Below are 25,461 nucleotides of genomic sequence, written 5' to 3' on the forward strand. Positions count from 1 at the left end.
TGGAAATATAATTACACTGTTTATTTTGTATGCTCAAATTTTGAACTATGGCGTTATCGTTGCTGCTGGAGACTTCTGATAATTTTGAAATACGAGTTGACAGTTTTAAAACTATTCAGTCAGCTCCCCGTGTCGTCAATATACAGTTAGCTCTCCTTGCCGTCAATATTCAGTTAGCTCTCCGTGTCGTCAATGCCGTGCAATATGACACTAGTGTTACGATAGACAGTAGATTGTGTTTTGTTCTGGACATCTGAATATAAGGAGCAATGTAAAACAAAGTGTTCAATATCTTCAAATTGATGACCACCATTACAGGATGGGTTGTCAGAAATAACCTTGTGAAAAGAGTAGAGTTGCAAACCTGACTTGCTGTCGTGTAACACTTACACCAGCCGTCTTACTAACTGATCCACCGGGGCTCTGGGTTGTACAAGCCAATAAAAAAAATAATAAATAAATTAATAATTACATTGGTCGGTTCTACCCTATTACAATACGACATGTTTAATGGAACACGGAACTCTTGAGTTGATAGGCTATCTCAAACACTGGGTTCATGAACACCCTATTACAATAAGACACGTTTGATGGGACACATAGCTCTTGAGATCATAGGCTATCTGAAACATCGGGTTCATGAACACCCTATTAAAAAAAGACACGTTTAATAGAACACAGAGCTCTTGAGTTCATAGGCTATCTGAAACACTGGGTTCATGAACACCCGTTTACAATAAGAACGCAGAGCTCTTGAGATCATAGGCTATTTGAAACACTGAGTTCATGAACACAATCATCCACACGATGACAACAACCAAACACACTAAAACACATCATTCCAACGACAACTAAACTACAATATTCTAGGGAACACCATTACTGCTTATTAATGAGAGACTTTTTCTAATGCTGCTTCTTTTCCAATTCTATTTTCTTTAACTTCACATTCTGAAGATATATAGAGTACATATTTACAATTGAAACTGAAGGCCGCAATGGCCCAGTGTGTAAGGCGTTAGGTCACTGACCAGTATGTCTCTGTTCCTCGGAATTTTCCGGCATGGTGCCCCCTTGTTAGCGATGCAGGGCATAGTACCCTCTTGTTAGGGAAGTAGGGGCCCTGGCAAGGTACTTTCTTGTAAGTGGTGTAGGGCGCATGACACGTCATGGTGCCCTCTTGACTTGTTACGGGTACACGACGCACGGCCTGACATGGTACGCCCTTGGAAGTGGTGCAGGGCCCAGGGTCTGGCAAATAACAGTTCGGATGGGAATATAAACCGAGTTCCCATGTACACGTTGGCGCGTACGTAAAAGAAAACTTGAGTGTTACAATTCGAAATAAGTGTAGACCGTAGCACCGATGTCCGGGCATAATTTCCCTTATGGCACACTGCGTACCCGTCTTTGCTAGCCTTACTTAAATCCCGTTTCCAGAATTAAAGTTAAACGAGTAGTCTCCCTTTATCTAATTTACAGTATTAAAGTTGCGTGTAGTTTTTCGTTCTCATGGCAACTCCCAACAAGTAAACATTCCCCGCCGTGTCAGTAATTTCATTTTATAATAACCAATAATATCCATAGACCAGGAAACAAGCCATATTGGAAATGTGACGTCATATCAAAAATCGAGGCCCGTCACTCGATGGTCGAATATGATGGAACAACAATGCCATATTTCATGTAGAAAGGTTTTGGAACTTGCGGTGCCTTAGGTATTTTGCCTATACCGTTTTGCCTGTACTTCGAATTTTGTCTAATGGTTTGGATTGTTCGTACTTGGTTTTATTTTATTTCGAAGATCGTCACTCCCAAGAAACAGAAAGACAATTAGATGAGTAAAGATTGGGCGTCATCCCCAAGAACAAGACGAACCACCAGATGAGTAAAGATCGGGCCCCCTGTTCCTGGTTCAAATGTTAAATTTTAAACAAAAAACATGCACAAATCCAAAATCCTCCCATTTACCTACTAGTTGGACGAAATCAACCATAGGACAGGAAACCTTGGCTTAGATCGCTACTTTATCCCTAGGTTCGGGACCTTCGTTCACTCTTTTAATCCAACCCATGTCGGGAAGCCTTGGGAAGATTCATTTTGTTCCAGTTGGGAATCCTTGGTTTAAATCGCTAATTTTATCCCAGGTTGGGAATCCGTGGTTTAGATACCTAATTTTAATCTCTCTTTGTTTAAACCGTTATTACTTTTCAGTCTTTTTTACCACTATTCCCTCCCCCCTGCACCCCCCCCCCCCCTGCCCCCCCCCACTCCCAATTACCATGTTCCACAATCAAATAGCTAAAACGATCTACCCAGGGTTATATCATTAATTTACCCACCTCTTCTTGTTTTTGACGATCCACTGTTATATGCATGTGTGTATATATTTTCTTCTTTTCTATTTTACTTACAGTATATACAACACTATTTAGTCCATCGTACCATATACGACTCTTGGCATTCTTTACAAGCGTGAATCTGAAATATATTACAGATTTGGGTCTTTGTTTTGGGTCGTAGTGTAGGACGTTGTCTCGCTAGCCTGTAGGTCCCATGTTCGATCCCTGGCGTTAGCGTGGTTTCCCTTTATAGATGTGCAGAACAGAAGGCCTGGCAAGGAACAAACCATAGTCGTTCGGATGGGACGAAAAATACCTACACATTAGCGTGTGCGTAAACGAACCATTGCCAGTTAGAATTCGATAAAAGAGTAGGTCGCTCTGTCGCTGTCTGGACAAAAACACCGTATGACGTATGCACGGTGGCTAAGTGAGTAAGACGCTAGCTCGCTAGCCTGGAGGTTACGGGTTCGATCCCGATGTTGGTCGAGAACTTTCATCGGGATTTCCCTTTGTCAGTGGTGCAGGATGGAGGGACTGATAAAGACAGCTGTCTAGTCGTTCGGGTGGTACGAATAACCGAGGTCCCGTGTACGCATTGGCTTGCACGTAAAAGATCTGTTGACAGTTGGGATTCGACATAATAGTAAGCCGTGGCGCCGCTGTTCGGGCACAATCTCCCTCATAGCACACTGTATGGTGTATGTCCGTCTTCATTAGCCGAATCGGAGCAGAACAGTAGGATGTTAAACCTAATTTCATTTCATTTAGCGTTTTTCAAGGTCTGCAAATATGACTACCATCCCCTTCTGCTGACCTTGACCTTGTAGATGGAATGCGTAAATCATTAATTAACGTTAAACCCCATTTCATTTCAAGGCAAGCCCGTCTTCATTAGCCCAGTCGGACCAGAACAATAGGACGTTAAACCCCTTTTCATTTCATTTTCCAACCAGAAGATTGGGAGTAGTAAGTGTATAAAAGTTGTTCAGCTCCAAATACCTGTCCGGGTTCAATGGACAGCCTTTATCCTTCCCGTGAACAGGGGTGGCATATCTACCATAAACTGCGGCAGGACGTACACACTTCAACCCTACCACCGCCAATCTGTAAAACAAATAATAGTCATAAATATCCAGCAGGTCTACTTTATGATCTAAAGCGTTTGCATTTGACACCCGACGATCCCCTCGCAGGAGCTAAAGGTATCGTAAAGAAAATAATTTGAGATCAAAGGTCAACAACAAAAATGATATCCACCATGAATGTTGTATTATCAAGTACCGTGGTCCACTAAATGTAATGTCTCCGGAATAAACATATGAACTCAAACATATAAACATATGAAATAAGCAATGTGAAGAAGTTAGTGGCAGACGCAAAAGTGAATTATTTCAATAATAAGATCAACGAATGTGAATCCAATCCGAAAAAACTTTATTCAACTGCTAACGATCTTCTGAACACTGCAAAGTCAAAAAACATCCTACCTGAGCATGACTTACCAGCGGCCCTTGCCGAGACCTTTGTACAATACGTCCACGACAAAATATCGAAAATCCGATTAGATATAATAACAACTCAGACAGCATGTACGGCACCATCCTCGCCTTACAAAGATTTTTCTTCTGCCACTTTCTGCACTTTCACCAACTATTCAGAACCTCAACTCCGTAACATCATCAAGAAAACAAAAACCAAATCTTGTAACTTAGATCCATTGCCTACATAGTTACTAAAGAACCATATCGACGTGTTTATTCAACCTCTGCTAGCCATCATTAACTCTTCCCTTCAAACTGGTATATTCCCAGAAGAACTTAAACATGCTATAATAACACCACTAATCAAAAACGCAACACTGGATCGTAACTGTCTCAAAAACTACAGGCCTGTCAGCAACTTAAGATATGTGTCAAAACTCTTGGAAAAATGTGTGCTTCTCCAGTTGAATGATTACATCTTCGTCAACAGACTAGTCAACGCTTACCAAAGCGCTTACAAGCCACACCACAGCACCGAAACAGCAATCATCAAAATTGTCAATGATGTTTATGTTGAGATTGACAAACAGAAAGCCGTTGTTCTTGTACTATTAGACCCGTCGGCAGCGTTCGATACCTTGGACACAGCTGACCTCCTCAATACACTTTGTAGCGAAATAGGTTTAAGAGGAACAGTATTTAATTGGTTTAAATCATACTTAACTAACAGAAAGCAGAAAGTGCTCATCAACGGTAGTTACTCAACAGACATGACCCTGCTTTGTGGAGTACCACAAGGTTCAGTATTAGGCCATGTACTGTTTATTATATTCACCAAACCTCTGAGCAAGATAGCACTCAAGTATGGATTAAACATTCACTTATTCGCCGATGACACTCAGCCATATATCAGCTTTCATCCCGGCACACAGCAGGCATCCATGACAAACATCAAGCGCTGTTTAAAGGAAATCCACAACTGGATGACCTTCCACTTCCTTAAGCTTAATCCTGATAAAACAGAGGTGATGTTCGCAGGTACTAGACATAAGCTCCAACAAATCAGAGACTGCAACATAACAGTTGGTGGTGAAAAGATTGAGCCATCTGTTAAAGTAAAGAACATAGGAATAGTCTTAGATAAAAACCTGTCATTTCAACCTCAAGTATCTGCTGTATCATCATCTTCATTTTATAAAATACACCAACTGAGTAAAATTAAACAATATCTCTCTTTGGATAACCTCTTGTCCCGTCTCTTGTAATATCTAAACTTGACTATCATAATTCAGTATTATACGGAATTCCTGACCATCAAATCCAAAGGCTCAATCATGTCCAAAACGCTGCCGCAAGGCTCATCACTGGCACCAAGAAGCGAGACCACACCACTCCCGTTTTGCGTGAACTCCACTGGCTGCCAATCAGAGCCCGAATTGAATACAAAATTCTCCTGGTGACTTACAAAGCATTACACGGTATAGCCCCAGATTACATAAGAGAATTAATATCAAAGCCACATTATTGTCAGTCTCTCCGTTCAGAAGATAAAGACCTTCTTGTCATCCCAAAATTCAACCTTCAAATGAGTAGACGATCCTTCCAATTCTCTTCACCTAAACTATGGAATTCAATCTCACCTAACAGCAACCTGAAGAACTCTGAATCAATTGACATATTCAAACAAAGACTCAAAAATTATTTGTTCCAATTACACTTTGGATAATTGGTAGATCTCTTAATCAAACATGCGCCTTTGGAACCATTCATTTGGTGTTTAGGTGCTATATAATTACTTTAATGTTTAATGTTTAAATGATATCCACCATGCATGTTGTATTATTAAGTATGTCTAAATGTAACGTCTCCAGGAATAAACATATGAATTCAAATGGTGCTAGAAACTGGATCTGAAGATAAGCCAAACTTAATTTAAAAAAATTCACATGTTGCATTTCAACATTCCATCATGGCGCGATCCAACAGCGACGTAGTGACCGCATTGAATTGTCTTTGTTACAAGAACAAGTAACATAACAATGAGGAATATATTACATATGATAATGATGACAGTCTTACCCATGGGCGTGTAAAGGTCTGGTGATGCCCGGGACCATCTCGTCGATTGCCTGCAGCCATCCCTATTCCCTCCACGCCACACACACCTGGGCTAAGTATAGAGCCTAACAGCTTGTGCACCAAAGTTAACATGGATAACACCAAATTTTAAAAAGCTTAATTCTAATTTCACTCTTTGTTTGTACCTCCACCCCCACCCAACCCAACCCATCTAGTCGTTCGGATGGGACGAAAAAAAAACCCCGAGGTCCCGTGTATATATTGGCATGCAGCTGAATAGGCAGCTGGAATTGGATATAAGAGTAGGCCATAGTGCCTCTACTCAGATAACACTTCCCCCATAGCACACTATATAGTGTATGTCCGTCTTCATTAGCTGAGTCGAAGCAGTACAGTTGAACATTAAACTTCATTTCATTTCCTTTAAAAACCCAATTCTAATTTCACTCTCTATTTGCACACCTACCACCCTCACCCCCCCCCCCTTCACATGCACCTGATTTACCTGAATCCTAGATCATCATCTTCACCACCCCAACCAAAGTAAAGATTTGAGAATCCATTGGTCTTCTCCATAACAGTCTTAGGATAAGCAACAACTCCACCATAATAATCAGGGTACGGTAATCTGGTGGAACAAAAAAACAACTTTTAGCATTCTAAAAAAGGCGTTAGGTAAGATTTAGATAAAGACTTGGTCGTTTTTTGCTATATAAATTCAAAAATAGATAATTTAAAATGAATATATTCAAACTTTCATTTAAATTACATTATTCTGAGCAAAGATGTAGCGTAGATTGTTCATTATCGTATCAACAGTACTGGACAAACGAGACGAAGTCTCTACTATTCATTTTATTCTTTCTTTTTTTTAATCCATTTATAAATCTAAAATATGATTCTCTAGAGGGTTGATTATAGTCTTTTCATGTGAATAGATGTGTAATTAATAGTTTATATAACACCTTATATAGGCGACAAACGATTTAACCTACAATAGGCAAGGCCCGAGTTCACAAATCATTCTCAGACTTAAGACTTTACTCAACTTTCAATCACTGTTTATGAGAAATATCTTTGATCCAGAAACACAAAACTTTGCACACAGCCTCTTATTGATGTATTTGATACATTAAAACAACAAAAGTTTTATAAAGGTTTATATTTTAGTTAAAATAAGGCGAACAATTTCGAGTAAATTCTTAACTTAAGTTAAGTTGTGAACTCGGGGCCCGATTTAGTTCTTGTAAGATTTAACTATTATCCAGGTTCGTTGCAACAGTTTATAAATGCGTATAATTAGTGAAAGTCATTATAAACTCTTTGGTCGTAAACGAAAAACCCAAACTGGATTTTATTGAAACTAGGGTGGTTCCTATACTGTTGGTTTTACTTTCCGAAATTGCTTTTTTAAAATTTTATTTCGAATTCCTTTTTGTATTTATTTACAGAGGTTAAAAGATTTCATTCGGAACTATTCTATATTGTTTTTGTTATAATGGATTTGCTCATGTGCGTTCTACTACACGTCTTAGAGGCCTACACAACCATACAACTGGTGGTTGTAATCATTTATTTATCATCTACTTACCGTTGAAAGTTTGGGTTAAAGTTAAGAGAGTGTAGATCAAACACGCCGCTGGCAGGGTGTGTATTGAGGTGTTTAAGATGAATTCTACAACGTGGCAAAATTTGGACAAAATTGTCGAACGGGGCATTCTGAGGTTTATAGTGCCATGCTAGTCCCTAACAACATACTTTGTGTTGAGTTTACATTAATATCAACGGGGGGGGGGGGGGGGGGAGAGAGAGAATTACTGGTCTGAATCCATGTTCTTATCAAGAGTTTTCTCCCCTTCGGTCTTACATATTATCTATAATTATAAAAGTACACTACCCAAATTTCCATTTCTCAACAGCTGCAGCCAAGTGTCTTGGAGATGTTGAACATTTGTATATATTATTATCATTAATAGGATACATGTCGACATCGTGAAATATAAAACATGAATAGTTATCTTGTTTTAATGCCTCTAAATAACCAACATTCGTCATAAGTGCTCGGTTAAATTGTCCTAGTGGATCCTGTAACGTAATAATATTTTTAGTATCAATAAAATCATGTCCAATATTTACAAAGTGTAAAAACATAATATTATAGACATTTAGCAACCATTTTACAGCATTATTAGGTGGTACTATTTTAAAGATTTTTCATGTACAGATACGTTAACTGTTTCTAAATTAATATGCATAGTTTTTTGGTGCAGGATGGGGGGCCTGACAAGGGACAACGTATAGTATTTCTGGTGATAATAAAACCGAGGTCCCGTGTATTGGCGTACACGTAAAAGAACAGTTGGCAGTTAGGATTCGATACAAGAGTAGGCCGTAGTACCACTGACCGGACAGAATTTCCCTCATAGCACACTGTATGGACTATGCCTGTCTTGATTGGCCCAGTTCAGAGCAGAACAGTACGAAGTTAAACACCGTTTGATTTTAAAACAAAAACATGTGATACAAACCTGCTCGATAACAAATATAGTAAATTCAACCTGTTGACGGAGCAGCATTGGTGGCATATGTGACAAGAAGTCCATCAGATGTCTCTGTCTCTCTCGGTATGGTATTATTATTGCTACTTTCTCTCTCGGCTTGCACTCCAATGGTTTAAATTTACCACCAAGTTCAGGCTTATATTTCTGATATTTATTATTCAGGTCTTCCAGCGTTCCATTAAAATGGTGAAAGACAAACGGACCTACTGCAAATAATCAAAACAATAATTTTCCCCAAAAAATTATTGACCTTTAAAAGGAGATACAGTCTTTTGCGCCAGAATCTTATTAATTTACGGGCCAATTTCTCCTATTAGCACGTGCTGGAATAAAATTTCCTACGCTAAACGATCCACCGAATCCTAACAGACGAAGTTGTTAGCGACATCAAAAGTTATGGGACGTTAAATAAAGGGCTTGCAGTTCTCCCTCTGATCCACTCTAAACCGATATATTAGCTTTTGAATTTTAGGCTTAGCCTCGATTATCATTACTAAAGTCGGTACGAGTACGATATGAAAAACATTGTCTCGATTATCCAATTTAATCACCAGTGAGCGTTGAGCGGCAGATCGGATCCTAATCCAATAACTATTGCAGGCTAGCAATGACATCGAGAGGTGATTATGCTCTTGTCATGCTAATAAATGTCTAATCAATAATTTAGATAACGTTTAAGGCATAAAGAAAGACCTACAATAGGCAAATTTAGCTCTTGCATAATGTATGTGTAATTTTCTAATACATGTATACAGGATATCATCGGTATGTTTTTTCCCAGTTTACAGGCCCTCGCATCATACACTGAATGCTAAATGGTTAGCAATGCATATCAAATATCACATGATTTTTTCAGCAAATTTCGGTCAAATTGGTTGTTTGTACTACTCGTACATTAAGGGAATCAATAATAACTCAGAAGTCCCATTCCTGAAACAAAGTACCTATACTGCTGCAGCAATGCCACATTGCTCAATTTCTTCTGCGTCATAGTGGAACACAGAGTTGATTTAATTCATTTGAAATGGCCGAAGAAACGTAATTGTACCACTACAGAATCATAAACCCGTTTGGGAATAAAGTGCGTCGTGATCTAACAGCAGTTTATTGGTATGATTGCCCTCGCCGAGAAAATTTTGAGAAAAAAAACCGTAGTCTCATTGGTGATTTTGTAGCACCATGGGTCTTTTGTCAGACGTGGAGAGCGGGCTATCCCAAACCCTAGTCTCCGGTTGTACGTGACAAGGAGTTTGGTAGCCTGCCCAACCTTTCGGTTTTTTCCGGGTCCTCCGGTTTCCTCCCACTCCTCAAGACCCATACGCGCAAGCGAATTATTGAAATAAAATTGAATCATATGTTAGTTCCGAAATGACATAGTTTGTGTCGAGTGGACGTTAAACCCCATTTCTCCCTCTTTTTGATATTCAATTTCAACCAACGAAAACCTAAATTTACATGTTTCATAGTGAAATGTATTTACTCAGTAGCATAGGATTACACTGTACAATAGTATTGAAGATTTTTGGCAATGATTGTACACCATAGGCCTACATAATCCCGGTAAATATGTCGCGTGATAGGTTGAAGTGATATTGTCACACTGAATGTACCGCCACAGAAAGCATGTTGCCTTCTACACAGTCTGATTAAAAACAGATCTATATTTTATTTCGGATTTTTTATACTTTCGATGGGCTACACTACATGAAGATCTGAAAAATTGTACTGGAAGGTCGTGTCAGAACCGTTCGAGCGACTTTTGACCTCTGACGTCAGACATTGATTAATCCATCAGCATTGACGTTTCTAGGGGTTTTCCCACAGTTGCGTGCATGGCACGCCAAGAAGTCGCCGCTGGCTCGCTAGCCTGGAGGTCGGATGTTCGATCCCTGCATTGGCCAAGAAACTTCATCGGGATTTTCCGACGTGGTTTCCCCTTGTCAGTGGTCCAGAACGGAGGGCCTGACAAGGACAGCTGTCTAGTCCTTCGGATGAGACGAAAATCCGAGGTCCCGTGTATACACTGGAATGCACGTAAAAGATCCCTTGGCAGTTGGAATTCGATATAAGAGTAGGCGATAGTGCCCGGGCAAAATTTCTCTCATAGCACACTGTATGGCGTATGCCCGTCTTTATTAGCCCAGTATACGAGCATAACAGTAGGACTTTAAACTCCATTTCATTTCATCTCATTTCCACTTGACCACAGAACGTGACACATAGAGAAACGGAATAATACTCTTATCTGAGGGGGGAGGGGGACAACTGCTAGGACCTCCACTTGCATTTGCCACTTTAAGAGGTCCATTAATCTCGGTAGCCCTCGCACACATGTGACACGTGCATTATAATGTCAAAACATTAAACTACCAAACCGATCGATAAGCTTCATAAATCGTGATTTATGTACACGCTTGATGATTGATGCTATATCGTAGCCCTTATTATACGGAGAAGGGAAGGAACTTAACATTGACTGTTTCCGTTTGACAACTTTCGTATGGACCAGGTTGGCGGAGTCAACATAACTACACGAGAACGTTATCGTTATTCTTTTTTTTCTTTTTTTTCTTTTTTGGGGGGGGGGGGGGTAGGAGGGAGGGGTAGTCAAAAAGATATGCACTATGTTAACGGGGTCCACATAACTACGTGAGAACATTATTTTCGTCAGCTTCACCTCCGCCTCCGAGCCAACCATACTCGTAGGCTCCGTCTAACTCCACCCCTACCTTGTATGAAATGAGTGAACCCATCGATGGACTAGATAATCGAGATTTATGCATGTGCCATGGTTAGGGGATTCTCGATTGTCAGGCCGAGGCGTGCGGAATGGACACTGTTTGATTGACGGGGCGTAATTTAACACATCAAATATGTTTCAGTTGTTATGTTTGATTGAGATATTTTCTTATGCTGTAACCCGAATCCCCCGTTTCACTCAAATATCACCATTTTGGGGACTCGGAGAATCCAGTTCCAGTAATTAAATCCAGTAAATCCCCCCCCCCCCCTAACCTCTTAGGAGTCACTTACCTAAAAAAGGGGGATTCTTCGGACATATCTTGATTGAAATTTCTGTTGTCTGTCGTGTTAACTGGTAACTATTCCAATATATCATTAATGACGACATTGAGAGTATGATGAACACGCCAGATATTTGTATTCGTCTATATGTTGACTGTAAAATTAAAACAAATCTAGAGTTGTCCTAGTAACAACTATACATCAATATCAACATCTGGTAATAATCACCTAGACCCCATAACATTGAAAACAAAACATGTGGTTCAATTTCATTTCAATAATCCGCTGGCGCGTAGGGGATTTTAGCCGTGGGAGGAATCCAGAGGACCCGGAGAAAACCCAATAAGATGAACAGGCGACCGTACTCCTTGTCACGTACAAGCCACATCACTTGGCTCAATGACAGACCTCCTGATCCAACGCGCACGCGTTAAACAATTGACTCCCGCCCCCGATATGTGAAAACAAAATTTAATCGTGGGCGAGACTTGAATCTCAAAAAGCAGACTCCAAGGAAGTATATCTGGAGTTTTTATGTTCTCAGGAACAATATTGAAATGGAAAACGAATAACAAAGAAAACACCCAAAACTGACAAAAAGAAACAGAACCGCTGATACTTTTCATCCCTTACTTCGCATAAAGTTAATTTTAATGGTCGTAACGACCTAAAACCGTAAAACACCAAACTCCCTCTCGCGAAATTGAGAGTTAAGGGATTAAAAATCCAATAGGATTAGTATGCGGGATAAGGGGATCACGTGTCTAAGTAGGTAAGACGCTGGCTCGCTAGCCTGGAGGTCGGGTGTTCGATCCCTGCATTGGACGAAAAAGTTCATTCAGATTTTCCGGCGTGGTTTCCCCTTGTCAGTGATGCAGGATGGAGGATGGAAATTCTGTATAAATTTGCAATATTGCTATTGTTTAGTTAGCTTTCCGCTTTATGGGTTCTTTTCCTGCGTGGTTTCTCCTTGTCAGTGATGCAGGATGGAGGGCCTGACAAGGACAGCTGTCTAGTCGTTTGGATGGGACGAAAAACCGAGGTCCCGTGTACACATTGGCGTGCACGTAAAAGATCCCTTGGCAGTTGGAATTCGACATAAGAGTAGGCCGTAGCGCCGCTGCTCGGGCAAAATTTCCCTCATAGCACGCTGTATGGCGTATGCCCGTCTTCATTAGCCCAGGTTAGGAGCAGAAAAGTAGGACGTTAAACCCCATTTCATTTTCATTTTCAGTATGTGCGATTACAATGAGTTTAATCGGATTATATGGAGAATCTCCTACGAGTCTTTTTGATATCACAAACCCTTCTTACATGCATAAATAAATAAATATAATTATTTGTTATGGATTTCACTTTTACTGAACCTGATTACATTACGGCGTATTGATACATCATTTTTTTTGACAGCAATTCAACCATTGCAACGTCTTTTATATTGACCCGGTGTTTCCATCAAGGTTAATTAAATAAAATAGTTCCTTTTTAATAAGAAATAAGTTACTTTTAATAAAAAAAATGAACTGTTCTTTGAAAATAAAAAAAGTAGTTCCTTTTTGATTGGCCAATCAAATTCATGTACAGCGATATCGCAGTAGATTATGAAATTTATCACACCAGCGATATCTACTGTAGATTGTATTATTGGCTGATCAAACCAATTATCTCTATACCTCCCTTTAAACATACATTACTAACGTTGAAATTAGTAATGTTGTATGCAGTGGAATTCACGACATACATCCTTTTAAACATACATTACTAACGTTGAAATTAGTAATGTTGTATGGAGTGGAATTCACGACATACCTCCCTTTAAACATACATTACTAACGTTGAAATTAGTAATGTTGTATGGATGGAATTCACGACATACCTCCCTTTATACATACATTACTAACGTTGAAATTAGTAATGTTGTATGGAGTGGAATTCACGACATAACCCTAAAGTTCAAACTAGTTATGTGGATTGTTTAGAATTAAGGAGTGGGATTGGATAGAGGAACCGAGTGGCATTCACGACACAATTCTAACACCGAAACAAGTAATGTGGATTGGATAGCTGTGTGGAGTGATATTCACGACATATTTCTAACGTTGAAGCTAGTAATGTATGGAGGAATAACGTTGCCAATATTATTCCAGCAGTTCAAAATATGTATTTTAGTTTTACAATTTGCATTTGTCCACACTACTAAGGTCACAGTGTTAGAATACAGAAAACACTTTTGAATAATAAAAAATACAGTATAATAGTTATTTTGCACATTAAACTTCTCCATTCTCTTTTTGCATTATAGACAAATGTATCATAGAACTTAGCATTTTAGAACATATACCTTATATGGAATGAACGACGAACCTCATTTGCATACGGAACAAGTCCGGACTAAGACGGAAATTAATGATTTATGGTCATGGTCAGTAGAAAGGGGTGGTACTCATATTTGCAGACCTTGAAAAATGATTAATGAAATAAAATGGCGAGCATACGCCATGCAGTGTACAATGAAAGAAAATTTGCCCGGACAGCGACGTTACGACCAACTCCTATATCAAATTCCAAATAGCATATAGTACAAATATATTTCAATAATTCGGAGTTTTTAACAGTGGGATCAAAACCGCGCCACCTGGCATTATTATTCCGATCCGTAATGTAAATCCGTCGGCTTTTCAGGTAGAAGTCGTGGAACAAGCTTTATTTTGTAGGTTTTGATGTTTGATGACAAAAAAAACAACAATGTTGACATTTTTTCTGAGTAGATCGTCATAGAATGAGACGCCAGGTAGCCATTGTGATTTGGCACTGTATTAGTATTCACATGGGTCATGACTATATTTCAGATATTATTTTTCCATCACTTCATAAAGATATTTCCAAGATGGCGGCTATTTTTGGTGTGAAAATGGGACAATGTGAAGAATTTGATTACGTAGTAGTGTTTGGTGTCAATATATATGTATTCTGGGTAGCAGATTCCATTTCTTACATTTACAATCTTGTAAAATGATCACATGTTCACATATTTAGCACATTTCCAATATTGCTGCCACTTGTGTCGGAAAAATCGGACGATGTGCTGATTTTGATTAAGAAGTCATCTTTGGTGTCAATATAGATGTTTCCGGAGCGCAGATTCGACAACTGCGTAAAATGATTCTACTTAACATGCGGATCGCAATTAGTGTGTTGGAGTTTCAAAATCACAACCAACAGTACTACAGTATGGGGTTCCCTAAGGATCAGTCCTCGGTCCAATTCTTTTCACAATTTACACGCTGCCTCTTAGCGATGTCATCAGGGAATGTGATGCGAATTTCACCTCTTTGCTGATGATACCCAGTTGTATCTCAGAGGCTCACCTGGAAAACTGCATTGAAAAAATCAGCGTGTGGATGCATGAAAATTACTTGAAAATTCAGACAAAACAGAATTTCTTTCGATCTCTAGAACGAGCAAACAAACCTCCACAGAAGATTTCAACAAAAGTCAAACATCTATCTTCGATTCATCCATGATCTTAAATAAACACATTTCCTCTGTAAACACATCCTGTTTCCTTCAGTTGCGCAATATAAGTAAAATTCAAAAATATCTTGATGTGGATTCAACCACAACCCAACCAATGCCTCCGTAACTTCTCGCCTGGACTATTGCAATTCCCTACTTTACAGTCTCACAAAAACTTCATAAAGTCGTCTAGAGAAGATTCAAATCAGAGCCACACGAATTATTACTAAAACCAAACTTCAAGATCATAATTCACCAATTCTTAGGGAGCTTCATTGGCTACCTGTGAGGAAACGTATAGAATTTAAGATTTTACTGTTGACATACAAGTGTCTTCATGCCACAGCTCCGAGCTTTCTCCGGGGCCTGATTCAAATAAAACCCCTTCAAAGAACAACCAGGTCGTCAAATATACAACAACTTTATATTCCAAGAACAAATCTCGTATCGTGTGATGATAGGACTTTCTCTGTAGCAGCACCAGTCCTTTGGAACTAGCTACCTCAATACGAGAAAGAAGAAGAAACTATTGCAGAATTCAAAAAGAACCCCGCGACTCATCTCTTTACTTCAATATAACATCATTTTCTGTGACATACAACTCGGCGATATTGAGCAGTTTATTGGATAATAGGCGCTATATAAAGACATTATTATTATTATTATTATTATTATTATAAAGAACAGCGTTTCTCTTTACCATAGTAGTATTATAGTAGGCCATGCGTACTAAATTATTGGTCGATTGAATTGCTATTTAAATAGATACATGTTAGTTTAAACAATATTTTTATTCAGTATAATTACATATAGTCAAGCCTTGAAATAAGGTAGCTGTCACTGACAATGCAAGGCACAGATTCAGGCTTTGTCAGGTACAAAACCTCTAGTGCCTGTCATTTTGTCCGGCACTGATTTGTCTTTTTTATTGATGTTACTAACACATGTCCGGCACTAGGTACATCTAAAACCGTTATTTCCAGGCCTGCATATAGTCATACAATTGTTCAGTCTAAAGGATACGAAAACAAGCATCATGCTTATGAATATCGCTTCCTGATATGGTGAAAGTGAGAGTACATTTAAAGAACAATAGGTTGAACATTTATGCTAAATAAATACGAATAACTATAACTATAAAGAAAAAAAAAGTGAAAGTGAGTTGTCAATCATCAATACGAGGGGGTGAATAGTTTTAAATGCCGGTACTTACTACATTTTCTGGATATGATTTACTCGAAACAAAGCACGCCTTTTGTGTCGCATGTATTAAACCCTATATCGCATTTAAACGGAATACTGTAAACGTTTCGGTCTTTGATTGCATGTGAGTATTGGGAAAGTTGGAAACAGGAGTTTGAAATGGTAGAGTGTGTCCACATCGAAAATACATTAAAGTATTGTTTTGATAAATCAACCTAAAAGCTGTCCAATATTTCGAGGATTAAAAGGGTAAGATATTTTTGATTTGTGTTCTTAAAACATAGTTTAGATACACAGTACCTAGCCCTCGCCATCCTCCATCCCTTTCGTTTTCTCACAAACTGAACTTTTTAGTATTGGTTATTGGAAGCTAGTCCAGAGTCGGCTTCAAATTCAAAGTGTAACTGTTTTCTAGAAATATTATACGTGAATAATGAAAGAGAACTGTAAATGTTCAAATTTTAGATCAGCTGGAACACAAAATAGATTTCTAAATTTACCCGAAATTACCTTAAAGTGACATTCCCAATGAACAAAATAAACTTAAACACAATTAGTTAAGTTATTACATTCATCAAACTGTGTTAATAATTAATTATTCCTAAGATAACTTAACAACGCTTCCAATGCATTAATAAAACGCTCCCATTTCGTTCTCTGTTAATCAATGAATGATTATCTTTAGTTTAAGTTGTTGCAAATTCGGAAGAAAGGTATGTCACATTAAGGTATTTAGAAAAAAGCATGCTGACATCCTATTCGCCACCTAACTAACATAGACAAACTGAAAATTAAAAATCTGACGATGTGGTGAATGTCTACATTCGTCATTTTGCAAGAACTCAATGGTGCAGACATTCTGATATTCGTCAATCGATCTTCTGTGTAGTAAAAATATTAACAGCTCGTCATAAATGCAGAGTAGTCAGAAAGTACAGAGCACTAAATTATATGTTTTGGCGGTAAAATCTCAAAATTGGAAAATTTGCGATTCGACGGTTCGCCAGAAACTTGATGATTTATTGACAAGAAAAACGACTACTTAATCAATATCAGCACATCGTCCCTTTTTTCGATACAAAATTGCCGCCATCTTGTAAAAATGCAAAATAGGTGAACTTTTGATCATTTTACACAGTTGTAAACAGTGGAAATAGAATCGGTCCCCTTGTAAACATATATATTGACATCAAACACTACTACTTAATCAAACTCCGCACATCGTCCGATTTTCCCGCCAAAACTGGTCGTCATCTTGGAAATATCTTCATGAAGTGATGGAAAAAATTTCTGAAATATAGTCATGACCCCTGTCAATATTAAAATAGTGTCAAATCACAGTTGATTTGTCGATAATAATAAAAAATTAATTGGATTATTATCGCAAAATGGCTACCCTCAAAAGATATCAACGGGTTTATTTTGTTTTTTTTTTTGTTATTTTTGTCATTAAACATCAAAACCTTCAAAACAAAGTTTATTCCACGATTTCTACCGGAAAAGCCGACGGATGGGAATAATGTTTAAACAAACCGAATCGGACTATATGACCTAAAGCGCGCACGAGTTAGATTACCAACGATCAAAATCAGACGATTAAACATTGGCCCTTGTCAGGAAACCACGCTGGAAAAATCGCGGGAAATTTCTCTGCAAACATGTAACAGTATTGTCGTGGCGACCAAGTTATCTGCACAAATTATTGATTCAAAGTTCAAAACAAAAAATATAGAAAGTATGCTGGTTATTTTGATACGTTAACGGAAGTATTTACGAGGGGGTGGGAGGCGAATGGTTAGCAAGTGCGCGCTGTATCATAAGGTCTATCACTGAATCAAGTGGCGAGGTTTCGATTCCCCAGTTGTACGTGACAAGTAGTAGGGTCGCCTGTCCAACCTCATTGAGTTTTTCTGGGTCCTCCTGTTTCCTCGCACTGCTAAAGAACCCTACACGTAAGCGAATTATTGAAATAAAATTGAACATGTGTTAGTCTCGAAAGAACCTAGTTTGTGTCGAGTAGACGCTAAACCCCATTTCTCTCTCTCTCTCTTTTGGTCTTTTACATTTTTCAAGGATAAGTTGTTATTGTTTGAGATAAACGCGAGTGGAAAATTACAAATTTTTTCATTAGGTATAAGTGAGCAATCAATCACCAGACCCGGTGGAGTGTGTGTGTGTGTGTGTGGGGGGGGGGCTTCAGCACGCCAAATAACTCTTTTCTTCGGGTTATTGCACACAAGTATTTTTGTCAGACACAACGAGATCTGATTTTATCATAGAAGTGACATGTCTAGAACGAAGACTTTCAGCAGAAAACCCTATAATAATAATAATAATAATAATAGTAATAACTAGACCTGCAAGCAGCACTGAAACGGCTTTCAGGAATCAGACAGGAAGTGTGTCATACAATAGCCCAGTTATCGAGTTACCAAACGCTATTTTAGATGTTTTGATCCTCTCACACCCGACGGTGAAATCCCGATTGTTGCAAGAGCACCGATTTTTTTACTGTCTTTTTTTTTAAAATATCGAATATTTTTTTGACTACTTCCTGTTTACGGATAATTATCGGGATAGATTTAACAAGTGGTATGGGAACTTAACTTCCTGTACCAGAAGTTTCAGGAAGATCCATTGGACAGTTTTACCTCCCTTATACCACTAGAAGCAGATTTACAGATATAACGATTTTTCGACTTTTTTAAAAATATTGTGGCGCTTTTGGACCATTTATACTATATTGAGGCTTTTAAATTTGCATTCACATCCCAGACCAGCGTTAGGACTCTAAGTAACAGAAGTTTAAGAAAGGAAATAAGAGTAATTTTCGAGATAAAAGCGTCTGAATAGGCTCCAAAAAGGAAAATACTAGATTTTCTGCATCTCCTAATATAACGTAACCAGCGATTTTTTACCATTGAGATGTCATAAGATCGCCCATTGTTCGGGCTATCCAATGATACTTTAGTTGTTTTGATTCGTTGAAATATGGCGTTGTAATCACTTTTTTCGCAAGATCACCATTTTTTACTTTTTAAGTTGTTTTTTACAAAATATCGGATATTTTTTTTCGACTACTTCCGGTTTTTGGATCAATGTCAGGATAGTTTTAACATGTTGTTTGGATAGTTAACTTTCTGTACCAGAAGTTTTAGAAACACCCATTGAGCTGTTTTCAAAACAAAGAATAATAGAAGAGCATTTTCAGTAATTTGAGGATTTTTCAACTTTTTTCCAAGATTGAGGCTCTTTTTGGACAACTCATGTTATTTCAATGCTTTTATTTTTGGACTCACGCCATAGTCCACCCATAGGACTCTGAGTAAAAAAAGTTTAAGAAAAAACGTAGTTGTTGTGTTTGAGAAAATGGCCTCTCAAATTGCTACAAAACGGAAAATACTAGATTTTTGGCGTACCATAATTTATTTTCTAGCCATCTAAATCGTATCATTCAGATGTCATATGATAGTCCATTAATGGGGCTATCCAGCGACACTTTAGTTCTTTTGGTCCGCTAAGATCTGGTGGAGAAATCAAGTTTTTCGCACGAGCGCTAAATTTTTTTTAACGTCCGGTATGGAGATTATTGTCGGGGTAGTTTTAATAGCCAATTAGGACAACTAGATAGCCACCGGGCTCTGTAATGATATATTACATTATCTGATCAGATAAAATGGCCCTGAGAAAAAGTGCCAAATATTCAAAAATGTCAAAATCTCGAAAATTAAATTTCACTAGCTCAATACCATTTATACATCGTTAGAATCGTAATTAGGTCAGCTATCTGAATGTGTAACCTTTTCGATTTTCAGTCCCTTTTTTTTTATCCTATTCCAGACATTTCAAAGACTTCTTGGATGTTTTCATGCACAAGACCAACTCAAGGACTCTCGATAGAGAAAGTTAAAAAAAATTGTAGGTTAAGTTTTTGAGATAAAGGCGTCCAAAAACGCTTAAAATCAGAAAATACTTGATTTTCAGCTTGTCATATTTTGCTGCTTGGTCATAGTATCCGTATAAATTGGACATCATTCGACAGTCCATTCCTCGGGCCACTCAACGAAAGCTTAATTCGTTTAATACATTGATAATGGACGGAGAAATCGAGTTTTTCCCCCAAAACACCCATTTTTTGCCTTTTTTTCGAAATATTTATCATTATTTCGACTACTTCCGGTTTTCGGATCGTTGTTGAAATTGCTTTATCCAGCGGTCTGACTATATAGCTTTATGTTCCAGGACTTTCAGAACTATCGATTTATTCTTTCCCAAAAATATAAAGGTTGGCCAATGGGCAGAAAATTCGAAAAAAATCGAAAAATAAAGGGCGATAACTCAGAATGAAAATCGTATTATTATTGTAGTAAAATCTTTCGTTTTTGCGTACAACACCTCCATTTCTGAATACTACAACCTTTGTTTTTGAAGTGTTAACAGTAAAATTACAATCAGTACAAAAATTATGCTCTTTACTGATCCCTGGTATGAGAGATCCCCAGTTGAGAGCAAAGCCGTACAGGCTCAATAAATGTTACGGGAGCAGAACCTGAAATGCCCCATAAAAATATAGATTATAGATGGTGGTGCCGGTCGGCTGCGGGAGGCGAAGCCCCCCCCCCCCCCGTTCCACTTAAAGATAATTTGGAAAATTTGATGGTCGTAGACACGTTTTCCTGGCGCAAATTGTGATAGTGGGATATTGGATTAAGACGGTTGTGAAAAAAATTTGTTCAGAAAATAAGAATATCAGGTTTGTGATTTTGGTATTTTTTAATACAATGTATTTATAACGCAAATTTTTCGTTTCGGTTAAAACAAAATATACGTCCATTTTAATTGGCCGAAGGATGTGTGACTAATAGAAATATGGCGGGCGGACAAACTGACCAAACAGTATATTTCGAGGTATTTGAGGTAAGCTAATTTAATATTATATCATAACTGCATGTGCATAATTGTGTTTCTGTTTGATTAAATATTCAAAAAATCATTCTTAGGATACAACCTCGACACCAGTCCGCCCTGAATTGCAATGTTTGTTTTGTGTTCTGGGCGCCATTTTGAATATAATACAATCCAGCGATAGTGTAGTCTAATTCCTAAGGGAATCCGAATTTGTTAATTTTCTGCAATATCACTTCGGTGGAAGCGGACGTTAAATAAAGCTATTTCACGTACAAAGACCTACAATAAAATCCAGGTGAATTGGGAAAAATATTCATGTATTTTCTTGATGAAGAGTAGCTATTTCAATTTGTAAATGCCCAGTCATCTTAGAAAAATAATAATTCCAACTTCAAATCAGTTGTATTTATTCAAATCATACCATGAAGAATTGTATTTTTCCACTTGCATAATAATAAAAACTTGACTTTTATTATTTTATTTCTTCAGGCCAAGAGCATGGAAAATTGGTGATTGCCTTGTATCACTGCTAACTATAAATCACAGGGAGCCTTGGGCAGAAATGATAATATGGTTCTCAGATATGTTACTGTGTACAGACTGAACAGAAAATATTTATACACTTGCTATTACAGTACTGGCCAAATTAATAGCAATTTTTTCTAAAAACGTTGCAGAAGTAACTCACTAAAATTGAAGTATGAATAAAATCATACACCGTGGATATATTGAACTGAATATTCTTACACATAACCATAGGCGTACGGGGAAATTTTTGACTGGGGGGCGTTGGTGGTTGGTGCCCCAAAAATGTAGTTAGGTTCTTAATATGTTACATAATAATAATAAATTCGCTGTTAAATTGGAAACATTCAAGAACACAATATTTTTTTATACAACTTTTACAAAGTACAATTGTGTGCCCAAATTTTCCCAGCCCCCCCCCCCCCCCCCCAGCTCGTACGCCTATGCACATAACCATATTGACATCTACTTAACATTGCATGGTTGGTCGACGCAACGCCGTGTATAGATAAAGTTGCGACAACTGTGAAGCCAGGAATTTCATATGACGTCATGCAAACTTATTATCTATTTATATGACCTATTATATTGTTGGATGTCATAGATTTCAGCGAATAAGTGTATATAGGACATAAAACGTACATTTTTTAAACGAAAAGTATAGCTGAACATACTATTATTAGTATTATATAACAAGAAGCGCACATTATTGTTATATAGCCTTATTCTATAAGAAAAATCAAAATAAAAGATACACTAGATAAAAGTACTATTAAACCAGGGGCGGATCTAGGAATTTTGAAAAGGGGGGGGGGCGCTGCAAAATGAAGGCATTGACCGCGGAGACGGGGCTTGCCGCTGAGGGGGGGGGGGTCCCCAAGAAAATTATCCGTCATTTCCTTGCATCTGTAGCCATTCCAAGAGCCATTTCCCAGACTGGTGTGTTTGAGTCGATGGTTCGAGTCATTTGGGATCCCTACAACGGGTTGGGAACGGACATATTTGAGTCTGAGAAAAGGCACTTTCAGCCGTAAAAAAGGGCACTGTTGAAAATTAGGGGGGGGGGGGCGCCCCTCGCGCACCCCATTGAATCCGCCTCTGATTAAACATATTTAACTTGCATTCGCTTTTAAAGGAGCTAAATCGCTAATATTTGGGAACTAGAAATTGTCACAAATGGGTCGCACTAACCTTGATGTTGACAAATACGTAAAACGATATGAACATCAAGGTGATATATGCATATATGCAGCATAGATAATTAAAACTTCTATTCAAGTTAAACCAACTGTATCTATTTATGTCTTACGTCGAGCTGAATACATTTTATGATTTATTGTCATTAAAACATCTATTGGTGGTTAACAGTGTGTAACTAAAAACTAAAATTGGATCTTATTATTGCCAATGATATAATGTACCTTGAATTTTTTATCACGAAGTCTATCGCATCCAGATATTTAAAGCGCGTTTACAATATATTCATTTTTTTGTATCGTAAAATTCATCTTCATTTGACGAACTACACCCAAACTACAGTCAGTGTAAACACGGTTTGGAGACTGTATCTGAACTACAGGGTACATCGAACTACAGTGTACATCATGCTTAAGAGACACTATCTAATATCCAACAGGAAAAATGACGATTAATTTAATATCCGCCAATTGGTGTTGCTGCTATTTTGTATTTTCAAAATTTATCTTCAAATTCAGAGACATCGAAAACCATATAAAAGACATTGCAAAAGTCATATCTTATGTATCTTAAGAGATGCCCTTTTAGTCTACCAAATTTATGTTTTTTTTGTTAAATTGCCTTATACATGTATTACCAAATTCGGTAGCCCTTTTAAAAGAAATGCCCGGCACCACATGGAAAATACATTTCTTTAATTGATGTTTGTCAAATTCGATTTCCGCACATTTCGCGTACATAACCACGATATAATGGTCGAACATTACGTACATCAGATAAACTATTTTTAAAGCCCAAAACTGTTCAACTAGTCTCTTTTAGTTATCAAGCACCTGTTTTATGGGATAATCTACCATTTAGTTTAAGATGTTGTACATCTCTATATTCTTTTAAAAAACAACTTAAATCACATTTATTTAATGAGGCTTTTAACTCATTAATTGTTAACATGTCCATAATCTTGTTGTTTATTTATGATTACATTGTCACTTTGTAAAGTGCCCCTGAACATGTTTTATGAAAGGGCGCACTATAAATATGCTGTAATAATAATAATAATAATAATAATATTACCAAATTTGGCGGTCATTAAGAAAGAAACGCCCGGCACCATATAACAAATACTTCTTTTTTTTAATTTGACGTTTGTCAAATTCGATTTTTCGGCACATTTCGCTTTCATAACCACTCTGTGTTTGAGGAATTTAAAAAGAAATCATTTATAATCCAACGAGTAAATAGTAAAACACACTGATTACGAGATATCGATCTCAGAAAATTCCCCGATTTTGGGTATGATTTTGTTTGATATATTTATCACTGAACCAAACTGCATTGGTTTCTTTTGCATTTTTTTTTAGGGTAAAACGTTATATTATCCCTCAACGTCTAATACTGCAAGAAAAAAACAAATTTTGGTATGTAAACCTGTATGAAGCCATGACGTCATAGCTTTTATGGCGTCATAATTGGGACCCAAAATGGCGCCTGGAAATGAGTTGTCGTAACTTTCCCACAGTCTACTCACTCATGTGCTCATCGTTGTATACCAACTATCGTTGAAAAAATCAATTTACGTCGATTTTTGAACATTTTAAAAGCCGTAGTTCGATTCGGCGCCCAAGAAAAGATATAAATATTCACCAAAAACATGGCAATCAATCAAGTTGAAGCGTTTTGGCGTAAAACATCTGTTTAGGCGAGATGACGTGTTTTTGGTGTACATGAGTAAGCAATAATGCTACCTGACTAAAATACCCCCCCCCCCTCTTGCATTCGCATGTAGTCATACATATGAGTCTCAAAATAATATAATATATTGTTAAATTATGCTCTTTAACTCCCCCGCCCCCGCCGCCGCCCCCTGCTCAATGAGTTATTTTACTTTTATTCTGCCATCTAAATAACTCTATACCCATGACTGGTGTACCAAGTTAAATCCACATCAAAACCCCATTTGTCGATAAGTGTATTTATAATAATCACTTGAACATCCTTGGAGAATTATATCTATTTAGTGAATATTAATACCAAAGAAAGAAAACAACTCTAAATTCTGAATATAAAGTCATCAAATTCTTTTACAGATCTTATTGTGGAAACCCAAAAGTTATATGTCACCATTGCCTTTTTAATCACATTTTTGTTTTTAATGTCAAATACCAAACCATCTCTAAAATTGTTTCATTATATAGAATGCAGTGTAATCCTAAACACTAAAGATTTGGCCTGAAAACTTGAAATAATATAGAGGGATCATCAATAATTAATAGTAACATTCGATAATTATAAAAATGTATTATTGTAGGATGAAATCAACCTTTATTTTTAAACATTTAGTGAACATTTCGAATGTTAATGCCTCTTTTATATAAAATGGTTTTATTAATTAATCAATTTTTGTTTTACAAATTTTTAATTTTCTCCATTTTGTTTGATTTTTATGCTATATTTATTTTATCTATCTATAATTATTTGCCTGTGCTTTATCTATTAGTTCCCATTCATATACTGTAGAAAATTTTGAATTCCTAATCTGTTAAAGGGACTATTTTTTCTTAAAAGTATTTCAATTTAGTGCATTATTAATGTCTTTAGTGCTTGGTTTGGTTGATATTAAAT

General features: G+C 37.4%; 1 protein-coding gene across 4 annotated transcripts in view; it reads right to left on the reverse strand.

Annotated features, from left to right (window-relative positions):
• Positions 1-25,461, reverse strand: part of LOC126811036 (beta-1,4-galactosyltransferase 1) — a 29,492-nt gene continuing 4,031 nt past the window's right edge. Inside the window, exons 2-8 of one of the 4 annotated variants that reach the window (XM_050536512.2) lie at positions 11,500-11,644; positions 8,434-8,669; positions 7,803-7,990; positions 6,411-6,533; positions 3,345-3,449; positions 2,343-2,481; positions 1-423 (exon numbers count right to left, since the gene is read on the reverse strand). In XM_050536512.2, the coding sequence (XP_050392469.2) occupies positions 328-423; positions 2,343-2,481; positions 3,345-3,449; positions 6,411-6,533; positions 7,803-7,990; positions 8,434-8,669; positions 11,500-11,644 (1,032 nt within the window). In that variant the 3' untranslated portion in view covers positions 1-327. Of the gene's footprint in view, positions 952-2,342; positions 2,482-3,344; positions 3,450-6,410; positions 6,534-7,802; positions 7,991-8,433; positions 8,673-11,499; positions 11,645-25,461 lie in introns of all 4 variants that reach the window. The other 3 variants (XM_050536511.2, XM_050536513.2, XR_008786200.1) reach the window with 3 other exon arrangements.

The sequence above is a fragment of the Patella vulgata genome, chromosome 2, assembly GCF_932274485.2.
Source record: "Patella vulgata chromosome 2, xgPatVulg1.2, whole genome shotgun sequence".
Lineage (NCBI taxonomy): Eukaryota > Metazoa > Mollusca > Gastropoda > Patellidae > Patella > Patella vulgata.